Genomic DNA, 20190 nt, shown 5'->3' with positions numbered 1-20190 from the left:
TCCTTTTTTGGCTGACTAAGAAACCTAATACGGTCTTGAATGAAGTGCTCTAACACACTTCAAGGCCCTGATCCAATATGGATTGTTGTGCCAACGATTATTATTATTATTATTATTATTATTAAGAAACCTACTCCGTATGGTGTAGTGACTCTTTTCCAGGAAACCGGTCCCTGTCCAACACATCTTCTGCAATGCTGTTACATCAGCCCTATATTGGGACAGGGTATCGGCTAGCTGCTTGGAAACTCCATCTCTGTACAGGGAACGCACGTTCTATGAGAAAATGCGCAAATCGTTATTCCTTTTTCGTTGCCGGGTTCGTCGTTGTAAAATGCATCCAGTCCGAGGCTCCTGTTGTGGCTTCGTTGTTTTCCGTGTAGGGTTGTCAGCCCTACCCAGCCCCCAACCTGGAGGACCAGTTGGTACAATTTTTTAGGCGCGGGAGACTCACCTTCATCCTTCGCCCACATTGCCTTTCTTTATTGGAACTATATATAATTTGCCGTATTGGACTTTCTGAGATAAGGGATTAGCTAGTGTGGACTTATAAAGCAGTTCCAGTGTATGCCAAATTGACAGAAGTTTGGGTAGTATAACACCCTCATTAAAATATAATATTTATCATCTGTATTGCAGAAGATGCTGAGTTGGTTCTGTGTGTGATTGGTGGTCGATATTGTTTTGATAATTTTGAGGTGACTAAAAAACACCTGGCTAGACTTTCAACTGGTCTTATAAACGTCAAAAAAAATTGTATCTGAAGAGCAGGATGTAAAGGTAAAGTTTGTACTAATGTATGCAGATTTCTTAGACGGTAAGATAGGAAGACTTGATTTCCTTCAATAATAATAAAGCACAACCCGTTTACTTAGTTCCGAAAGTGAGTCGATACGAGTATATCCCATTTCATTTCAGTCTACTGTGTATATTTAAATCTGTAATGTTAGTGATAAACCTTTTTAAAACCTATAAACAATTCAAAATCTTTTAACTCGTATAAACAGAAATTCACTTTATTTGGAACAAGATACATTTTGGAAAGTTACAAAATTTTTACAAATAAAACTTTGTAACGCATATACATCAATTGGAAACATTTTAGTTTGATGTAAATTTATCTAATTTTTTATAAATATTGATAATTACTTTACCGAAATATTCATATTTACAAATGAATAGGAAGTTCACGCTCTTGCCCAAATACTATATGGTTCTTCCTCAGATGATGATTCATACTCCTGTTCGTAGTCAATCTCCAAATACTCTTTTCCTCCGAATTGTACTTTCTTGTCTGTATATTTCTTGATATAACTGATATGAGCAGGTTTCTGAGTTCCATCTTCAAACTCCAATTTATACGAGATATCGGTGATCTTGTCAAGAACGGTTGCCTTCTTCCATTTGACTGTCTTCCTCACCCGGTCGGCATACATTACAATATCGCCTGGATCATAGGATCGTTTTATTAGGCATGATTTGGGTCCTTTCGGCACGGGAGGTTCTTCGACAGATGGCTCTTCCTCTTCTTCTTCTTCAGGTTCAGATTCTGGCGCCTGTTCTGGAACTAGCGGTTCTGCAATAGGCTTTTCGCAGATTTCTGGTTCCGCTGGTGCATCGTCCGCAAGAGACAATCTTCGCTTGACTCGCTTGATGATGACTTTTTTGGTTTTTCGTGATTTTTTCGAATCTTCTGGTTTCTTGGAATCGGATTCATTTCCAGTAGATTCAGTTTCTGCGGATAGGTCTTCAGTACTTGTGGATATTGTTTTTTTCAGAGGTGATTCTTGGATTGGTTCTGAAATTGGAGTTTCTTGTAGAGCTGGTGTAATAGTAGTTGCAGTTGTGTCCTTCTGCTCCGTTGATACTACTTGATTCTGGGCAACTGGAACAGTCGGGGGCTTTGATTTCAAATTTTCACTTGGTTTTTCCTTTTCTGCCTCTTTTTCCACTAAAACTTTTTCTGTTGAATCAGCTTTAACTCCTTTTGCTTCTTCCTTTATTCTGGCTTCTTCAAAATGTTTGTCTATTTTTTGGACATGCTTAAGTTTTGGCGGTGTTTGGCTTCCAGCATTTTTCGTTTGTTTACTGCCCGCACTGAGTTCACGTAACTGAATTTCACGTCGCGATTCTATTTGATGCGGCACTTTTGGAACAGATTCATCATCGGTTTCGTCATGATGAGAAGGGTCTTTAGTGTCACTGGGTTGCACTTCACCATTTTGTAGTTTTATTGGCTGTATTTCCAGTGATAATTGTTCTTTCTTCACTTTTGGTTCAACACTGATTTTTGGAATTAAGTTTAAATTATTGTCCAGAGGTTCACATATCCTTGCTTTGTCTTTCATATTTTCTTTAAGTTCTTCAAGGGATTGTTTAGATGCAATATTCGGCACAGTATCTTTTTTAACCACCGTCATCTCAGAAGATGATTCCACAACACTATTCTTATTGCTAAGTTCGACACTTTCACTTGATACAAGTTTATCTGCCGAACTGATTAGTGGCTTAATTACATCTAAAGTTGTTTGGCTTGGTACAGTATCTATCTTGGCACCGACATTGGATTTGATCGGAATTGGTTGAGTAACTGGCGCGTTTATAGCATTCGATTGTGTTTGTATTATTTCCGCTGATGAATCATTTTTAGAATTGGCCTGAGAGGAAGGGGAGGACTTCAATGTTGCACTGCTATTGGCGGAAACTTCGAGTTCTGCACTATTTAACTTAGTGGTAGTCTTAGTGGGTTCGCTCTGTGCAGTTACATTAAGAACTGATGTTTTATTAGTGGTAGACACTGGTGCCGTAGTATCAGTTGTAGATATCACCTGTGTGGGAACATCCTCATGGCCTTTCGTAGATTTCTTCACTGTGGCAGGTTTGTCTTTAGCTGCATTTGCAACTATAGAACTTCTTAGAATATTTTCATTTGACTTTGCTGCAATCTTCACTAGGTCACTTTCACTGCCAATTGAAGCTCTTTTAGGTTTTAAAATGTTTTCCTTTAGAGAAATTTTAGGTGCTTCTACCAGACTTCCCCGTTTTGCCCGAAGTGACACGGGCGGTTTCACAGTTATTTCTTTGTCAGTAGGTGATTTTTTCAAATTCGTCGTAACAGTTGCTTTGGCTTTCTCAGCATTTTGATTGGGTGCTATCTTTTCAACGGCTTTCGGCTCTATTTTCACCGGAGCAGACACTGTTTCTTTCTTTAAAGTCTTTTCCGCTTCAATTTGATCTGGCTTACTAATAATCTGCTGGGTGGATATATTGCTTTCTTTCTTGGGTAACACTTTGTCTACCGATTTGATGACCTCATTAACCGGAGCATCATTCATCGGACTCGATTTTTTATCAGTTTTCTTGTTTGTTTGAGTTAAGATCTCTAACGCTTTGTGTTCAACATTTGCGCATATTTCCACCTGCTTCTTAGGACTTACATTTGCTTCCGCTGCTATACTAATGTCAGTTTCTTTTTTAAATGTATCTCCTTTTTCTTCTGACTTGATTTCAGGCACCTTTTCAATGTCTTTTTCTTTCGTCTTGACAATACTAGCACTCTCAGGCTTTTGAGCCACTACTGAATTTATATTTGAATTTGAAGGTCTTTCTTGTAATGACTTTTTCGCTTTTTCTTTTTGGTCCTTTTGTAATTTCTTTGTAGTTTGTTCCTTTTTCACGGATATTTGTTTTGGCGCACTTGAGGGAAGAGTCGTCTCTTTAACTGCTGACGGAGCTAGGGGAGTATTTTGCACTTTGGAAAGCATTTTTTTAGGTGTATCTTTTGACTGCTTTGAAGTTGGTACTTCCTCACACTTTTTAGCCTCTTTTATGCCAGCAGTAAAATTCTGGCCAACAGGTTTTGTGGATGATTTACCTTGCCCCTTCTTCGCAGTTGATTCTTCTCCTTTTTTCGCTGTCTCTGCTTTTTCGTTAACTTTTGGTCTCGATTTGTTCGGCTCAGTTAATTTGTTCATAGAGGAAACCTTGTCAGCTTGTGAAATCTTTTTGTCCAGAATTGGTTTTTCAGGTACGGCTTTTGATTCGGTTATTGTAACTTCTGGCATTTTATCAGTCTGCTCTGATTCTAATATTCGTTCGTTCTGTGGCTCTACCTTGTTTTCCATTCCAGATTTTACCGGAGCTACATTGTGCATAGATACGTTTACCTTCTCTACTTTACTTTCTCTATTTAAGGTATCTTTTTGAATATGATTTTCACCTTTCATATCCTGCCTTTCTACTCTGTTATCATTGGTTCTCTGATCTTTTGGCTGCTGATTTTCATTTATTGCTAACTTTTCCTCGAATTTCCCAGAACTTTCTATATTCGTAGCTAATACATCCATGTCCTCCTCAGATTTGCCTTTTGCAGACAAATCCAGGTCGCTTTTCGGCGTAATTTCATCCCCTTTGATTTTGTTTAGAGAAGTATCAGTTTCAAGTCGTCCACTATTTGATTTGTCTGGAAAAACATCAATATCCTTCTGTGACCTCTCAGCACCAACGGAGCTCTCTGGTTTTTCTGGCAATGGCTCAGCAGTTGTGGTAGGAGCCTCCGCAGGAACATTACAAATGATCTCCTCCTCATCAAACTTGATAATACTTTTCTTACGATCGCGTCTTACAAAGCGAAATTTAACAACACCCTCTTCTCCAGTATTTCCACTTCCCTCTTCAGGAGGAGGAGGAGGAGGAGCATGCTGATCTAAAACTGCTTTAACTTCTTTCAAAGCATTCGATATATTAGCCCTTAAGGCATTGAGGCGTTCTATCGGGTCATCACTCGGGGGTAATGGCTTAATGCAGGACCCCTTTTTAATTGAGTCTTTCGTTTTCTTTTCCTCGTCATCAGTATCCTTTGAATTCCCAAGAGGAATTTTCGCTTGATCTTCAGCCGCTTCATTTTTCTTGTTCACGTTAATTTTGTTCTTGTGTTCAATTGTTGGACCTCTGCCACTAATAGCCCCATCACTTTGAAGGTCAGTGTTAATTGCCGTCGGGGTTTTCTCTGACTCGGGGAAACCGATACTATCTTTATCTGGCTCTGTCCCAGTGTTTACACTTACAACCGTATCACCCACATTCTTGCTATTATCACTAATATCCAATGATTCCGTTTCCCGTAGACTATCACTGCTATTTTGGTGCGTTAGAATAGTCATTTCAGGATCACCTTTTTTGTCATTGATACTAGCACTGGCGCATTCGTTTCGATTTCCCACGGTTGATCGATTTAATGGATCACTTTTCTTAGTAGTACTTTTCCGACCGTTACGATCGCGATCAGTTTTCGGAACTTTCGAATTAGCACTAGCTGATGCTTTGCCGATGGCAGATTTATTGGACTGGTTAATCCGACGATCGGTTTGCTGAATCTTTGTGGGCAACTTGGGATTCTTCTTCCCGCTATTTTTAGCGGAAGTTTTGCTGCTAGTTGAAACTTCATTGACTTGATCGTATACGGATTTATCTATCTGATGGCCACCTTCCAAATGCTCTTCTTGCGTCATTGTTTTCGAATTTCCTTTCTTCATTTAAGACGAAATTTTCGCCTAGCCCGGTAAAGTTCGTTACGTTTGCCACTTCACTTAATGGATGTATAAATAGAAGATTGAGAAGAAATTTCGATTATCACTAATTGATTGGTCAAATGTTTCCCGTGTATATCTGGTGACGTCGAGTCGAATTCTTTCTGATTTGGGACAATCCTTTTGGCACGATTACATCTTCTCCAACAACGTACCACTGCGCGTACCGATAACACACGCGATTCGCGACTGATCTTATATATTTTAATCTTTGATATCTGGTATACTCTGCAGATTTTATCGCTTATACTAGGGGAAGTCGAGGAGCTATTTTAAAATGATACAAAACAGCTGGATATGTAATATTAATTCTTTTGCAACAGAATTTCCGGTGTTATTTAGATAATAAGAAACGTAAGCAGTTTCAGTTATTCTTGGATTTTCTGCTTCATGTACAACGTAATACATATCGACAGACTAAATTTCAATCAAAATTCACTGAAAATTGCTGACATATTATAATAACCACTCATATGAGCTTTCCGTTTGTTGGTCTGAAACTTTTTCAAAAGGCAAGATTCGAAATTAATCGGATAGATATATTTATATCATATGATGGCTGATATTACCGAGATGTTCTTCAGCTCCCCCAGAGCTTCCCGAGAAGCCTGCCTTCATTCTTCACTGGTCTGCGCCAGAGCGACTCAATCGTAGGCCATTCTGGGATGGTAGATTTCTTTGCACGGCGTAGCCAGCAACGGAGTTGACCCCTTTCCGTAAAATGCTATGCAACTATTTTCGTGTCCGTTCTCTAAATAATAAATCTACCTTTAACTGGCTCGTACAAGCGCGTAGCTTTTGCATTGAGATTTTCTGAGTTCAGAGTAACACCGACGACATGGCGGAGATAAGTCTTAATAAAATCCTGGAGCTTTTGAGTAATAATGTGACCACTTTCCATGCGCTACTCCCACAAACCAACACAGAGAGAAAATGGGTGCAGAATAACCTACTTCTGCTAACATACTCCCTACTCCCATAGAGCAACACAGAAAGAACATTAGCACAAAACTGTCTCAACTAGATGTTGGCGTGGGGGCATCTCCATTTTCATATAATAATGAGTCAGATGATATCCAGCTCGGTTCCACCATCAGGAAAAACCACATTACTAAGGTAGACAAATTAATGGATTTTCTGCCCGTTAATGCAGATAGAAAGAGTGAGGTGACCATTCAGACTAAAAACGTTGGTTTTATCGGTGTTACTCTTCAGTCCGACTCCATTCGCCTCTCTTTATAAATCCAAAGCCGTTTGGTTAAGGCCAGTGTCTCGATAAAAGAGCAAACAGGTGTCATCCGCGTGGTCCAGGTGTTTGAAGAAGGATGTCATCCCCCATTCAAGTCCTTCATGTTCCCCAGACAAGGCAGTATAAAGAATATCACTGCTAACAAAGAGAAATATTATTGGCGACAGAATTCCACCTTGTCAGACTACGCTTTGAACTTCAAATTTCTTTTGAATTTTATCCCAACATTTTGCCCGATAATATGTCGCTCAATGGTTATTGCAACGAAATCCAGAGTGGAACCCAACATGATTACTGTGTATCAAGCTATTGAGATGTTTTTTTTCGGAATCTCGGTTTTTCACGGATCCCCATGGGGACGTCAAACCCAGTAGCCTTGCTCATGCTTGAGTGCATTGATGGTCGACAGCGGGAAATAATGATAAGTGACTAAGACGAATTTCGAAGATTTTGAATATAAAAATAAATTTTGCGTCCGAGGTCGAAGTGACCATGATATGGTAATAACTTCCAATTGAATGGAGTTTCCACTACCTCTACAGGATTTTTGTTGTTGTTCATGCGGAATATGGCGCTTTTTGCACAGGGTTCATTAGAATAGTTTTGTTGTATGTATGAATGCGAAATAATTAGTACTTTTGGCGTTCTTGTTGTGGCTTATAGTTGAAAGAAAGTACCTCCTAAAGGTCCCCAGTGGCCTGCTCTCGTACTAATTCGTTATATAATCTACAATCTCTCTAAGGTGAAAACTTGGACATAGCATTGATTTTTAAAGTTTTGTTTTGTGTAAAATAAAACCTTATTAAAATCGGTTAACTCTCTGTCTGTTCTTCCGTCTGTCTGTCACACGCATTTTTCTCGGAGACGGTTGTAACGATTGACACTAAATTTGGGAACTGTGAACGCTCACGCATACAGTGGGTAACATCCTTCTAAGTCGAATTGAAGGGGGGGGGTCTCTCCATACATGCAGGGGGGGGTGCATTTTTTTTTCACCAAATATGATCATGTGGGGTATCAAATGAAAGGTCCCGGTTAGTACTTTCCGAAGCCAAAGATTTTATATTTGGTGGAAAGGTGGGGAGCGCGGGGCGTCAAAAGTCATCATTTCTTTCAGGGACCCATTCTCAGATATTACCCAGCCGAAAAATCTGAAAAAAATCAGAATCCTGCCACTATAGGGTGTCGAAGCCCAAAAATACCCTCCATAACATCTGTTCAAATAGTAAGTGTTTGCAAAACCCCCCTTAAGTTCATCCGAGAACCAGAAAATTTTGTAACAATATAGGTTATAACGTACAGCATGATCCTGTTTGGTGGAAATCGTGTATTTATAAAAGAAACACACAAAAGCTTTCATACCTGAAGCGTCCAGCTTCCGCTTCCTCGACTTGTTCTAGAGGCCTTTTTGTCTCTGCAAATATTAAAGAAATAATTAAAGCCCTTTCTCTCCTATCAAAAAACCTTCAAATTCAAACTTTGGAAAAGAAAAAAAGGATATCAGGCAAATGTGCAGCCAGGCCCTGAATTTATTTTATATATATATATATTGATGCAACATTAAGGAAAATTGCGGTGTGTCCTTGGGAAATATCACGCTCCTTTTATGGTTATTAACTATAATATGTGGATCAGTCCTATAACCAATAAGAATTTTAGGATCCTTCCTCTTTTTTTTTCTCTATGTACAACTAGAGCCGGATTTACTTTTGGTACGGACTAGTGTCCACCGGTACTGGGATACATTTTTTTAGGAGGAACTGATATCTTTCTTTTTCAAATATTGGCTTGAAACGAGAACAATTTTTTGCTATCTTCTTTAAGCGAACGTATCAATTAGATCATAAACAAGTCGGGAAACCGGAAGCTGGACGCTTCAGGTACGAAAGGTTTTGTGTATTTCTTTGTACGTAGCACGTAATATATCCATATATTATGTGAGAATATCCACTTTCGGATGACATTGACATTCATAGTCTTGAATTTACAAGGAAATGACAACTTTGACGTATTATAACTTTGTTAGTAATAGTGGTATTTCGACCAAACTTGGTGAGATCATGCTCTATGTTATACCCTATATTATTGCGAAATTTCATGTTGCTAACATGAACTTAAGGGGGGTTTTGCAGCCAATTACTAAAAATTATGGTAATATACTATTATTAACTTTATTTGTACAGATATCAGTATGGAAGGTATTTCGGAGCCCAGGCACCATATACTGGCAGCCTCCTGATTTTTTTCAGATTTTTCGGTTTAGTAGTTTCTGAGAATGGCCCCCTTAAAGGAATGGTCACTTTCAACCCCCCGCACTCCCCACCTTTCTAACAAATGTCAAAACTAAGACCGGCTTCGAAAAGTACTAACCGAGACCTTTAATTTGATACCCCACATGACTATATTTGATGAAAAAAAAAATTACTCCCCTCTTTTGCATGTATGGGGACCCCCCCTTAAATTCAACGTAAAATGATGTAACTCACTGTATGCGTGAGCGTTCACAGTTCCCACCTTTGTACCAAATTTGGTGTCAATCGCTATAACCGTTTCCGAGAAAAATGCGTGTGACGGACAGACAGACAGACAGACAGACAGACAGACAGACGGACAGACAGACAGACAGACAGACAGACAGACAGACAGACGGTAAACCGATTTTAATAAGGTTTTGTGTTTACACAAAACCTTAAAAACCATTGATTCGTCAGTCGATCCTCGTCCCATAATTGAGCTTTATCTTTAATGAATTTCAGTTTTGAATTGGATTTTTCTTCATTGCAACTGGTTACCATCAAGGCGAAGTAAATGCAAAGTATTAGTTAATTCCGAAATAATTCCGTTTTGATTTTATGAAAGATTTGAAGGACTTCAGTGGTTTAACAAGAAATTCAAGCAACGCTGTAACATCTTATCTTTGAAAAATATCATAACACATTTCTGTATAACTTTTGTTTCCAAAGGAGCCATTTTTTTTTTTAAATTCAAAAGTCTCATTCTTGATAATCGTCTTTTTCCCTTTATCAATGCTAGTCTCAATCAAGATAACTTAAAACTGACGTATGACCCAACCCAGTAGTCCGGCTGGCTTTCAATTTATTTACGGCTCAAGTTCAATTTTAATTATTCATATGGTTATAATTAGACTATGACAAAGCGCATACCACACTTACCCACCATCGACAACGATGGTGCTTAAGTATGTTTCATTTACCTTCAGTTCTCGTCGAAAAGCTCACGTTTTTTTCTCTCTTGCTCGCCAATTCTCGTTCTTTGGGTAACCTAATTAACAGTTAATCTGGGAGTAGCCAGCTAAACGGCTCTGAATTTGGAAAAGGATGCAAGTATTCTGCTAGAGAAATCTAAGCATTTCTTGTCTTGGAAAACTTGGAACTCTGAATCTCTCCACGCATGCAGTTAATACCATCTTGCTATGTTCAGTTTAAGATAGGGGGGGGAGGGGTCTTACCTTCACCTTTTCTTTCACTGATTATAACCGTGTGGGGTGTCAACTGAAAACTTTTGATTGATATCTTCCGAAGCAGTTCTTAGTTTCAACGCCCTTCCTACTGGGTAATTCTGGCCTCTTCTGCTCGACCACCTACTTCAATTTGGTCATTTGTTGACAGGAGAGGTCCGAATTAAGTGATAGATAGGAGCAGCTCATGGTGGATGAGTTTTTCGCAATACCACCAAAGATACACTAAGCTTTCATGGGTGTTGGCTTGCCGATCGTTTACGTCAGCCCATCGCGTGGGCACTAACCGTTTTCGGTTGTCGTTTTCGTATATTTCTTTTTTTATTGCCATTTACCAGCCACTTCAAAAATGGGTCGAATTCTATACGTTTCAACAAAGAATCGCAGACATTATTTCAGTCCGAAGTTTTTTTGCTTTAATTCGTATAGCACCCATACATTGAGTATTATATAAGTGCTTCCAACCGATTTTCTGACTAATCTTCAGTTCCTGGGTAATCAAATAAGTGTCCACATTCTAGTCTGATGCAACGATTTCCATTATTTTATCTGAGACAATTGGTCTAGTAGATCGTACTTCATCTTCGACCTCCATATTACCAGAATGGAATCGTTCAAGCCACCGTTTTGCTGTTGCATTCGATACTGTATGGGCTGCGTAAACTGCCCCAATTTTCCGGCTACCTGCTATGCCTGGTTGTAGTGACATTGAAGAAATTATCCAATTTGTTCTATCTTGCTAGGTCAGATAGCCCCATATACCCAGAACATCATTGGCCCATACCAAAGACGCTTCACTCCAGGCAAATCAGCAACAGATCAAATTTTCTCTCTGCAGCAAGCGATGGAAAAACTGTTGGCATATGGACAGCAGTTGCACCATCTATTCATCGACTTTAAAGCCGCCTATGATAGCATAGCTAGAGTAAAACTGTACGCGGCCATGAGAGAATTCGGTATTCCGACGAAATTGATAAGACTGATTAGGCTGACCCTGACCCATGTGCAAGGCCAGATACAAGCAGCAGGATCACTCTCAAGACCATTCGACATCAACAACGGGCTACGACAAGGGGATGCCCTATTATGCATCCTCTTCAACCTGGCCCTCGAGAAAGTTATCCGTGATACTGAGGTATATGCAAGAGGTACGATCCTCTTTAAGTCCACCCAACTACTGGCCTATGCTGAGGATATCGACATCATGGGAAGAACCACCCGAGACGTACAAACTGCCTTCATCCAGATCGAGCAGGCGGCGCAAGATTTTGGGCTGCACATCAATGCAGGCAAAACAAAATATATGGTGGCAACGCGAGCACCGAAAACCAAGCAACCAACAACATCAAATCGCACTGGTCAAAAGGGAAGAATAAACATAGGAGACTAAAACTTTGAGATCGTTGATAATTTCTCCTATCTAGGATCGAACCAATAACAGCTACGATGATGAAATCCGCGCACGGTTGTTGTCAGCCAACAGAGCCTATTTCAGCTTACAAAAACTGTTCCGCTCGAAACGTCTCACCGTAGGGTCAAAGCTCTTACTGTACAAGACAATGATCTTGCCAGTCCTCATGTATTCCTCGGAGACTTTGGTTCTTAGCAAGAAGAATTGCGTAGTCTTGGTCGCGTTCGAGAGTAGAATCCTCTGAAGAATTTTTGGCCCCCCACATAAGGATGGACAATTCCGTAGCCTACATAACGACGAAATCTATGAGCGATACCACGATCGGCTGGTCGTGGATAAAATCCGACTCAACAGGTTGCGGTGGGCGGGTCACTTAATCCGTACGGTTTAGGATGATCCAGCCCGGAAAGTCTGTAAGGGCAATATCTATGGTAGAAAAAGAAGACGAGGCAGACCCTGCCTGAGGTGGAGTGATGGCATAGGTCAGGACGCTAGACGGCTTTTAGGGATATCGAATTGGTGGACCTCAACGCAAAACCGGGATGGTGTTCCTTACTAAAGCAGGACTAGACCGCATACCAGTTGTTGCCCTGCTGATGATAATGATGCGATGTATTATACTCATTGAAGATATCTCGCGAAGAATGTTCAAAGCTTATTACTTGCACCCGGTAGGACTTTGATTATTGGGTAGTATGTAAAAATTAGTCCTCTCTCACTCCAAGTTTGCACTTTTTGACCCTTTACTCTCGCCAACGAAGATCTGCTTGAGAAATTTCTAATCCAAACCTCTTGGTTTGTTACCTCACGCGGGTATAAATTTTTGGGGAAGAAGAATTGGTAAAGATTGAATTTTTAACACTGCCTCTGCTGGAAGTTGGGAAGCTTGAGGTCCTTTTCCTCCACAACCCTGTTGAAAGATCACAGCGGTTTCCTCAGCCTTGAACGGCTATAAAGCCTGAAAGGGGGTTGGGGATATTTTGATATTATTATGGTAAAGTTTGATTTGTCAACCTCACCCCCAGGTGATGAGAGTGTAAAAAGGAAGGAAAAAACGAGGTCATGAAAGTTGCTCCTTGTTGGAATGTTCTAACTTTTTAAGGGTAGTAATCGCCGCGAGTTTTATACGAAGCTGGAGAGGAGGACCTTCCACTTCTTTGTCTCCATATCCTTTTTACCCCCCCCCCCTCTGGAAGTGAGGTTGGGAAATAAACTTTACTTGATGATATCAAAATTTTGGGGTTCCATAAGGTAGCGCAACATCACTATTTTTCAACAGGTTGGAGAGCAAGCACCTCCCTCTTTTCCCTTCACGTCTTCCTTAAACCTTCCGCCACAATTCTACAACGTGATTAAGGAAGAGGATCTTCTTCTTCCTTCTATATATCCTTCTTATCCCCTTCTCCCATCCCCCAGGGGAGCACCTTCCCCCTCATAAAACTACTTTTACGTAAAATCAAAATAATAAAATTGGCTAATAAAAAATACTTATACAACAAACATCCCCTCATTCCTCTACTCTACATATAATAAACAAATTTATTGTTCACCATAGTATACTACACACATGCACCATTCTGGTGGAATTTTCTATTTTCTACAAAGCTCATCGTATTGTTTTCATTTCTGCTGTGATTTTCAGCGATTCCTTATATAAAGTTCACATAAAGAAATAGTCGACAATTTGGCGAAAATTCTGTTGTGTAACAGGTTGTAGCGTATTCATCAACAAACATAAGAACTATTTCAATGAAATGATTTTCTAGTGGATGATATAGATACTCATGTGTGCTGGTACACACTCGTATATGCGCATTAATGCGTTTAGCTGGCATTAATGGAAGCAGTCTGAATGGATGTTGATATGATAGGAAATTTTTCTTGGGATAAATATTCTTAAATTAGAAGCCGATAGACTACATAATTACAGTTCAACTTCACAATTTCCCAGGATGCTCATTTCGTTTTTCTCCTCGAGATATCATCATTATTATTCAAACTCGAAATCAGTATTAAAATATTTCGAAAAAAATAGCAACGGAAAAATGTCACATGGCTTCAGAAGTAAAAAATTGAAATTCCTTCTTTGAAAAAATACCACGAGTATATAAAATTAATAAATAACTCTTGCTTACTTTTGGATTCCTCCTAGTACAGGAGGAGCCTATACATAGCATGTTATTATTATATATGTATCACATGCACAGATGCTCATTAGGAGGATGTTGCCACTTAAATACAGAAATAAATATTGGTAAGGTAGAATTTTTAACCCCATATCCGGTGAGGATAAAGATTTTATGAAGGCGAAAGGGCGCGTTACCTCCTCTTTAACCCCCACGAAAATTCGAGACGGCCAACCTCCCTTAAAAAGTTATAACTCTAAATATATGCTATTTTAGGTATCGTCATGGTAAAGTTTGAATTTTCAACCCCCTACTCCGTGGGGAGGAGGGGATGGGGACGATATGTAGAAGGAAGACGAAGCTCCCCTTTTCTAGTCCCGTTAAAAGGTTGCAGCGCCCTTATAAATTATCGTGTTGTCTCAAAGCGGGCCTATTTTCATGTAATAACTTTGAAGTTGATTTTTGAACCCCATCACCGTAGACTAAAAGGAAGGTACAAGGGAAAAGCGAACGGTCCCCTCTCTCAATCGCTGTTGAAAAACTGACGGTCACCCCACTCTCTTTAAAAAGTCATGGCGCTTCAAACGAGGTTTATTTTGATATGATATAGTTTGATTTTCCAACTTCACTGGGGAAGGATGTAGAGAAGGCTTGGAAGTTGAGAAAATGGTATATGTTTCTATCTCCGCCAGATATCCATAGCGGTCCCTGGTCTTTAAAAAAATAGTTAGTTTTCGATGAACTATAACTTTCTTCTAGGGTGCTTGAAAAGATGGACCTTCTTCGTCCTCTTGCATAGTCTATCGTCTCCCTTGCTACTGCATACACCCCGCCCCACCCCCTTTGGGATAAGGTTGAAAATTAAAAATGGACCATGATAAAATGATAATATCCAACAGACAATAACTGAGGGCCATGAGTTTTTAAGGGAGTTGAAAAGAGGGGACCTCACCCATCCCACTCTATACACCCCCTTTAGGGGTAAGTTTAAAAATTTTACCTGTACAATTTTTGTTTAGGGATTGAGGAGTCCTAAGTTCGTATCCACTTGATGTCGGACCGGACCAAATGGAAAGCAACTTACTCCCACTCTTTATCGTCTACGGATCAAAAGAGGGATGAAGATGGCTACAGTTTCGTACCAGGGCAGAGGCAAATCATTAAACACTGCCTCACCTCTGCCCTGAAACGAAACCTCTTTTGATTTTTCAACCTGTACCTAACAATTTTATATTTTCTCACAGTTGCTGTAAACTACTCCATTACATGTACTCTTCCAAGTCCCTTTTTTGAAGTAGGGGCGAAAGTGTTAGAAAGAATGAATATTGTAATATTTTCTATGAGGATTAATACCCAAAGTATATATTAAGAATTTTCTTAGCCTGTAATTGCCAAGAAGAAACCATTCTGGAGACATGACCAACATTCTTTCTTTGTGTAGCAGTCATCTCGCGGGCCGTACTGTGGTTGGTGATATGGTTCACTAACAAAAACATTGGTTATTTAAGGCAATTATCCTGGCCAATTGTCGTGTAATCATCAGGAGATAGCAGCGGATTTTGGTGTTTTGTCCGGGTCAATGCAGATTAAGCAGATGCTTTGGGTAGACGAGTTGAAATGCGGCCTAAGCCGAGAGTGCAGAATGTTTCGACAAAACATCATCACATTGGTCTCATTCTGTATGCGATTATTTGAGTGAAAATGACTTTCATAGTGTTCCGCAACTGTTTATTCATCTGACATTATTCCTTCTGACTTCTCGCTATTTCACAATTTAAGTTACTTCTTCGCATTGCCGACAATATTTAAAATATCTCAGTTCTCTCCCGGACTTTCCAAGAAACTTATACGCCACTTCTATTGATGTGGGTAACGTGCCTGTAGGCTAGCCAACACAACGTCGCAAATATAGGCTTCTGACCAGCACCCCAATAGGTATCTGGTCTGGCAGTTCTGTCTCAGCATAGGATTCCGCATGACGCAGCGTATTAAGATAAAATTGGGGGAATGCACTCTGGTTTATCAACCCCAACTCTGCTACCAAATTTGCTTTCATCTTCCTGTAGTAATCGTGGGGTAATGCATCTGCTGTCAACTAGAGAGGCTAAACGGGGGGTTCCCTTGGGCCTAGGAACGAGGTCCTATGCTATATCTAACTGCAGTTGTAAGAAGCTGGAAGAGGGTCACCCTGAAGAATAAACCTAAGAATCAATTTCGCGCCTGTTCTTTAAAAAAGTACACCTACCGTTTTCCCTCGACTCGGACTTCTTTAGATCGCCGAAAATTCAACGATGAGCCAGATATTGGAAGGCTCTAATGATGGGATATATATGCTGCGATTAAGTCTAAAGGTAGCAGTCTATTGTCCAGGAAAGAAGGAGATCGACGGCATATTAAATGGACGTGGAATGCTGGAAATCAGTGACTGCTGTGCGATGCAGATTGATTTTTTTTTAATTGGAGCATAATCTGACACTACTGACACTAAGACCAACGCCAGTTGGTCATGGCTGGAACCTAATTAGGTACTGGCACTGATGAAGGAGGCACGTGGTTTCTGAAACAGTTGTATGCGAAAGGAAAATAAAAACATTTACAGTATAAGGAACAATACCTAGTTCTTTTCTTAATTCATCACATATATTCGGGAGACGGTACGATGGATGCTCTGTGCTTAATTCCGCTTGGTTATGGATGTTTGTGTTACCCTTTGTGAATTAGTACTCCCAGATAACAAAACCATTATAATAAAAAGCCGAAAAAGACTAGAATACATAAAAATAAGGGTTGAGAACCAGACCATAAGAAGCAACTAGGCCGTTCGATAATAAAGAAGTAATGCTTCACAAATTTAAAGTGAATGGGGAACACGTAAGAAAAAAGGAGTGCTAAATAAGGCGATACCTGATTCTAGAGGGCCCGGAATATAAATTTCTGTGAAAAACATAACAGATGTTCAAGCATAATTTCCACCCCATTCAAGCGTTCAAGTAGAGATTATTATGGATACACCAACGTTCAGAGATTTTAGTTTGGATTGAAGAAAGTCTGCAACAGATTTACTGCGGATAGTATAGTACATTTTCACTACCTTGCGGTAATCCAGAAAACACGAAAACGCGTCCACTTGGTGTCCTTTTTCCAATTCACAGGAAGTTAGAAACTATAATGATGAGATTTAGTGGAAGTCGACCTACCTTTTTGAAATCCATGTTGTTCGTTGAGAAGAGGGTCAATGACAGGAGTGAGTTTATCATAGATCAGTTTCTCGAATAGTTTAGGGATAGCTGATAAAATAGGGTGGTTAAAGGGTATTATAGGTCCCAGGGCGAAACGTGGATTGGTACCCAAGATGGAGTATAAAACTTCGGAAACGCCTGCTGAACCAACACCAACAGCTCTACTACCAAACCCTATCTTCATCTCCACATGATGACCACTGGAAGCTCTTTCTTAACGAAACGCTACAGAGAGAGAAGGATGAAGGCGAGTCTTCCGCGGCTAAAAACGGGACAAATTGTACCAACTGGTCCTCCAGATTGGGGGTTGGGTAGGGCTGACTACTACACTGCACGGAAAACCGAAGTTACGAAGCCACAACAGGAGCCTCGGACTGGACAGATAACACAACGACGAACCCGGGAACGACAAAGGAATAACGATTTGCACATTTTGTCATGGAACGTGCGCTCCCTGTACAGAGATAGAGCTGCCAGGCAGCTAGTCGATACCCTGTCCCAATATGGGGCTGATGTAACAGCATTACAGGAGATGCGTTGGACAGGGACCGGTTTCCTGGAGAAGAGGCGTTACGCCATATATTATAGCGGCCATCCAGTAAACCATGTGCTCGGAGTAGGTTTCGTAATAGCCAAAAAATGAAACCTGTTGTTATTGGCTTTGAAAACATAAGCGAATCGCTATGCACTCTGCGCTTGCCAGGCAGATTTAGAAATATAAGCCTCATAAACGTTCATGCCCATACACAGGAGACTGCAGAGTCGGAACAGGATATCTTCTACGAGGCAGTAGAACGAACCCTCAAAGCCTGTACCAGATATGATATCAAAATTTTGACAGCCAAGTAGGGATGAAGCTCGTATTGAAGCGATACGTTGGTTCCCATAGCTTACATCAAAATACAAATGATAACGGACTGCGGATAATTCAATTAGCAGTGTCACACGAAAAGGTTATTGGAAGTACCTGTTTTGTGGGGAAAGCGGTCCACAAACACCATTCTCAACCAAATTGCCGGAAGTTTTACCAACAAGTCAGCAGGATGAAGCCTTACACACCCTGATGTTCATCCTGATGAGACAAAGAGGGACATCTGATTTCCGACAGAATGGGCATATTGGAGCGATGGGTTGAGTGCTTTGATGAACTATTGAACAACCAGAACATCGGGGATCCGGAGATACCGCCAACTGAAGACGACGGGCAAATATCGCCACCACCAAGTATAGGAGAAACAGTCCGTGCAATTCATCGGCTTAAAAATCATAAGTCGCCAGGAGCAGATGGAATTACAGCCGAATTGGTTAAATATGGAGGCAACCAATTAGACCAAATGGTTCATCAACTTGTGCTCAAGGTGTGGGATAGTGAGTGAATGCCTGACGACTGGCAAAGAGGAATTATCTGTCTCATACATAAAAAGGGAGATATCATGTTGCTGAGTACCATCTATAAGATATTCTCCGCTTTCTTACTAGGCCGGATAGCCCCATACGCCCAGAACATCATTGGCCCATACCAAAGAAGCTTCAGTCCAGGCAAATCAGCAACAGATCAGAGTTTCTCTGTGCGGCAAGCGATGGAAAAACTGTTGGAATATGGATATCAGTTGCACAATTTATTCATCGACTTTAAAGCCACTTATGATAGCATAGCCAGGGTAAAAGTATACACGGCCAAGAGAGGATTCGGTATCCCGACGAAATTAATAAGACTGACTAGGCTGACCCTAACCAATGTGCGAGGCCAGATAAAAGCAACAGGATCACTCTTAAGACCAAGGGGATGCCCTATCCTTCGTCCTCTTTAACCTGGCCCTCGAGAAAGTGATCCGTAATGCTGAGGTAAATGCCAAGGGTACGATCCTCTCTAGGTCCACCCAACTACTGGTCTATGCTGACGATATCCACATCATGGGAAGAACGACCCGAGATGTACAGAGAGAGCTTTTAGGGATATCGAATTGGTGGACCTCGGCGCAAAACCGGATGTCTGGAGTTCCTTATTAAGGCAGACCTAGACCGGATACCGGTTGTTGCGCCGTGGATGATGCTGATGATGATAAAATAGCAACACCTCGGTAATTTTCCGACCATCTGTCACTACTCTTAAAGATTGGCGTGAGATGAGAGGACTTCCACATGGATGGAAAAATGCGCATTGTGAGCGATTTGTTAAAGATCCAATGCAGGGGAGTAGTCGATTGGTCTATGCACTGCTCTAAAAAGTAGGGAGGGATTAAATCGAGGCCGGGGGCCTTTGTCGTGACGTCGAGCTCCTGAATAGCTTTGCGGATCTCATCATGGCTCAAAAATATGTCACCAATAAGCGTGCCGGAATCATATCAGCCAACGTAGTAGGCGGTGGGATTTTTTATTTATTTCCTGTGGGCGGGAAGAAGTTATGCCCTTTTTAAACATGGAAGTAGGGAAACCGGTTGTCTTTCGTTTTATATTGTCGAATTCAAAAAATTTCTCAGGATTTATGATTTTTTTACCCCACTACGGTGAATTCCTTGGAAATTGTATCATGCATTTAAGATCCTCGCTAATGTTGTAACCATTTTTCATAGCTTTGTGGAATTTACTCCGTTTGTTCCTTAGATGTCTTTAATTACTATTAAGCCAGGGTTCCGACAGTCTATTCTGTTCCTTAATCTTTGGCACATAATAGTTGATGGCGTGGAAGATTATCTTGTAGAACGATGCTACAAAGCCATCTAGATCCGGCTACAAGGGAACTGATCCAATCCATGGTGTTCAAAAAGTTTCTAATGCTCTAATAATCAGCATTTAAAAAGTCATATACAATTTCATTATTGTACGAATGGATAAGGGGAGCATCCATGGCGGTGAGTTCAATTGTAAGGGCTGAGTGATGGGGAGAGTTAGAGAAAATATTCTCGACGTCATTAGTTCGACAAAGTGGTGGCTACTTCGTCATAAACATTGGTAAAGATTAAATTTACCCATTTTCCGTTTAGATTTGGAGTAGGAATAACTTGCTATAAATCATTGCCAGAAAATGCACTGATGAGAGTGAAGTCAATGGGGTCAAGACAATTGACAAGGAGCAGGCAATTGTAATTTTCATCGAAA

The 20190-nt window shown here is 40.5% G+C and overlaps 1 protein-coding gene across 1 annotated transcript; it reads right to left on the bottom strand.

The window, feature by feature from the left end:
- Nucleotides 1-995: 995 nt before the first annotated feature.
- Nucleotides 996-5753, bottom strand: LOC119648653 (probable GPI-anchored adhesin-like protein PGA55). Its single transcript, XM_038050425.1, has one exon. It carries the CDS (start codon nt 5532-5534, stop codon nt 1188-1190), a length of 4347 nt encoding a protein of 1448 aa, XP_037906353.1. The 5' UTR covers nt 5535-5753; the 3' UTR covers nt 996-1187.
- Between the last annotated feature and the right edge of the window lie 14437 nt (nt 5754-20190).

The sequence above is a fragment of the Hermetia illucens genome, chromosome 2 (genome assembly GCF_905115235.1).
Source record: "Hermetia illucens chromosome 2, iHerIll2.2.curated.20191125, whole genome shotgun sequence".
Classification (NCBI taxonomy): domain Eukaryota; kingdom Metazoa; phylum Arthropoda; class Insecta; order Diptera; family Stratiomyidae; genus Hermetia; species Hermetia illucens.
The sequence above is the reverse complement of the archived record's forward strand: the minus strand, read 5'-3'. Positions and strand labels throughout refer to the sequence as shown.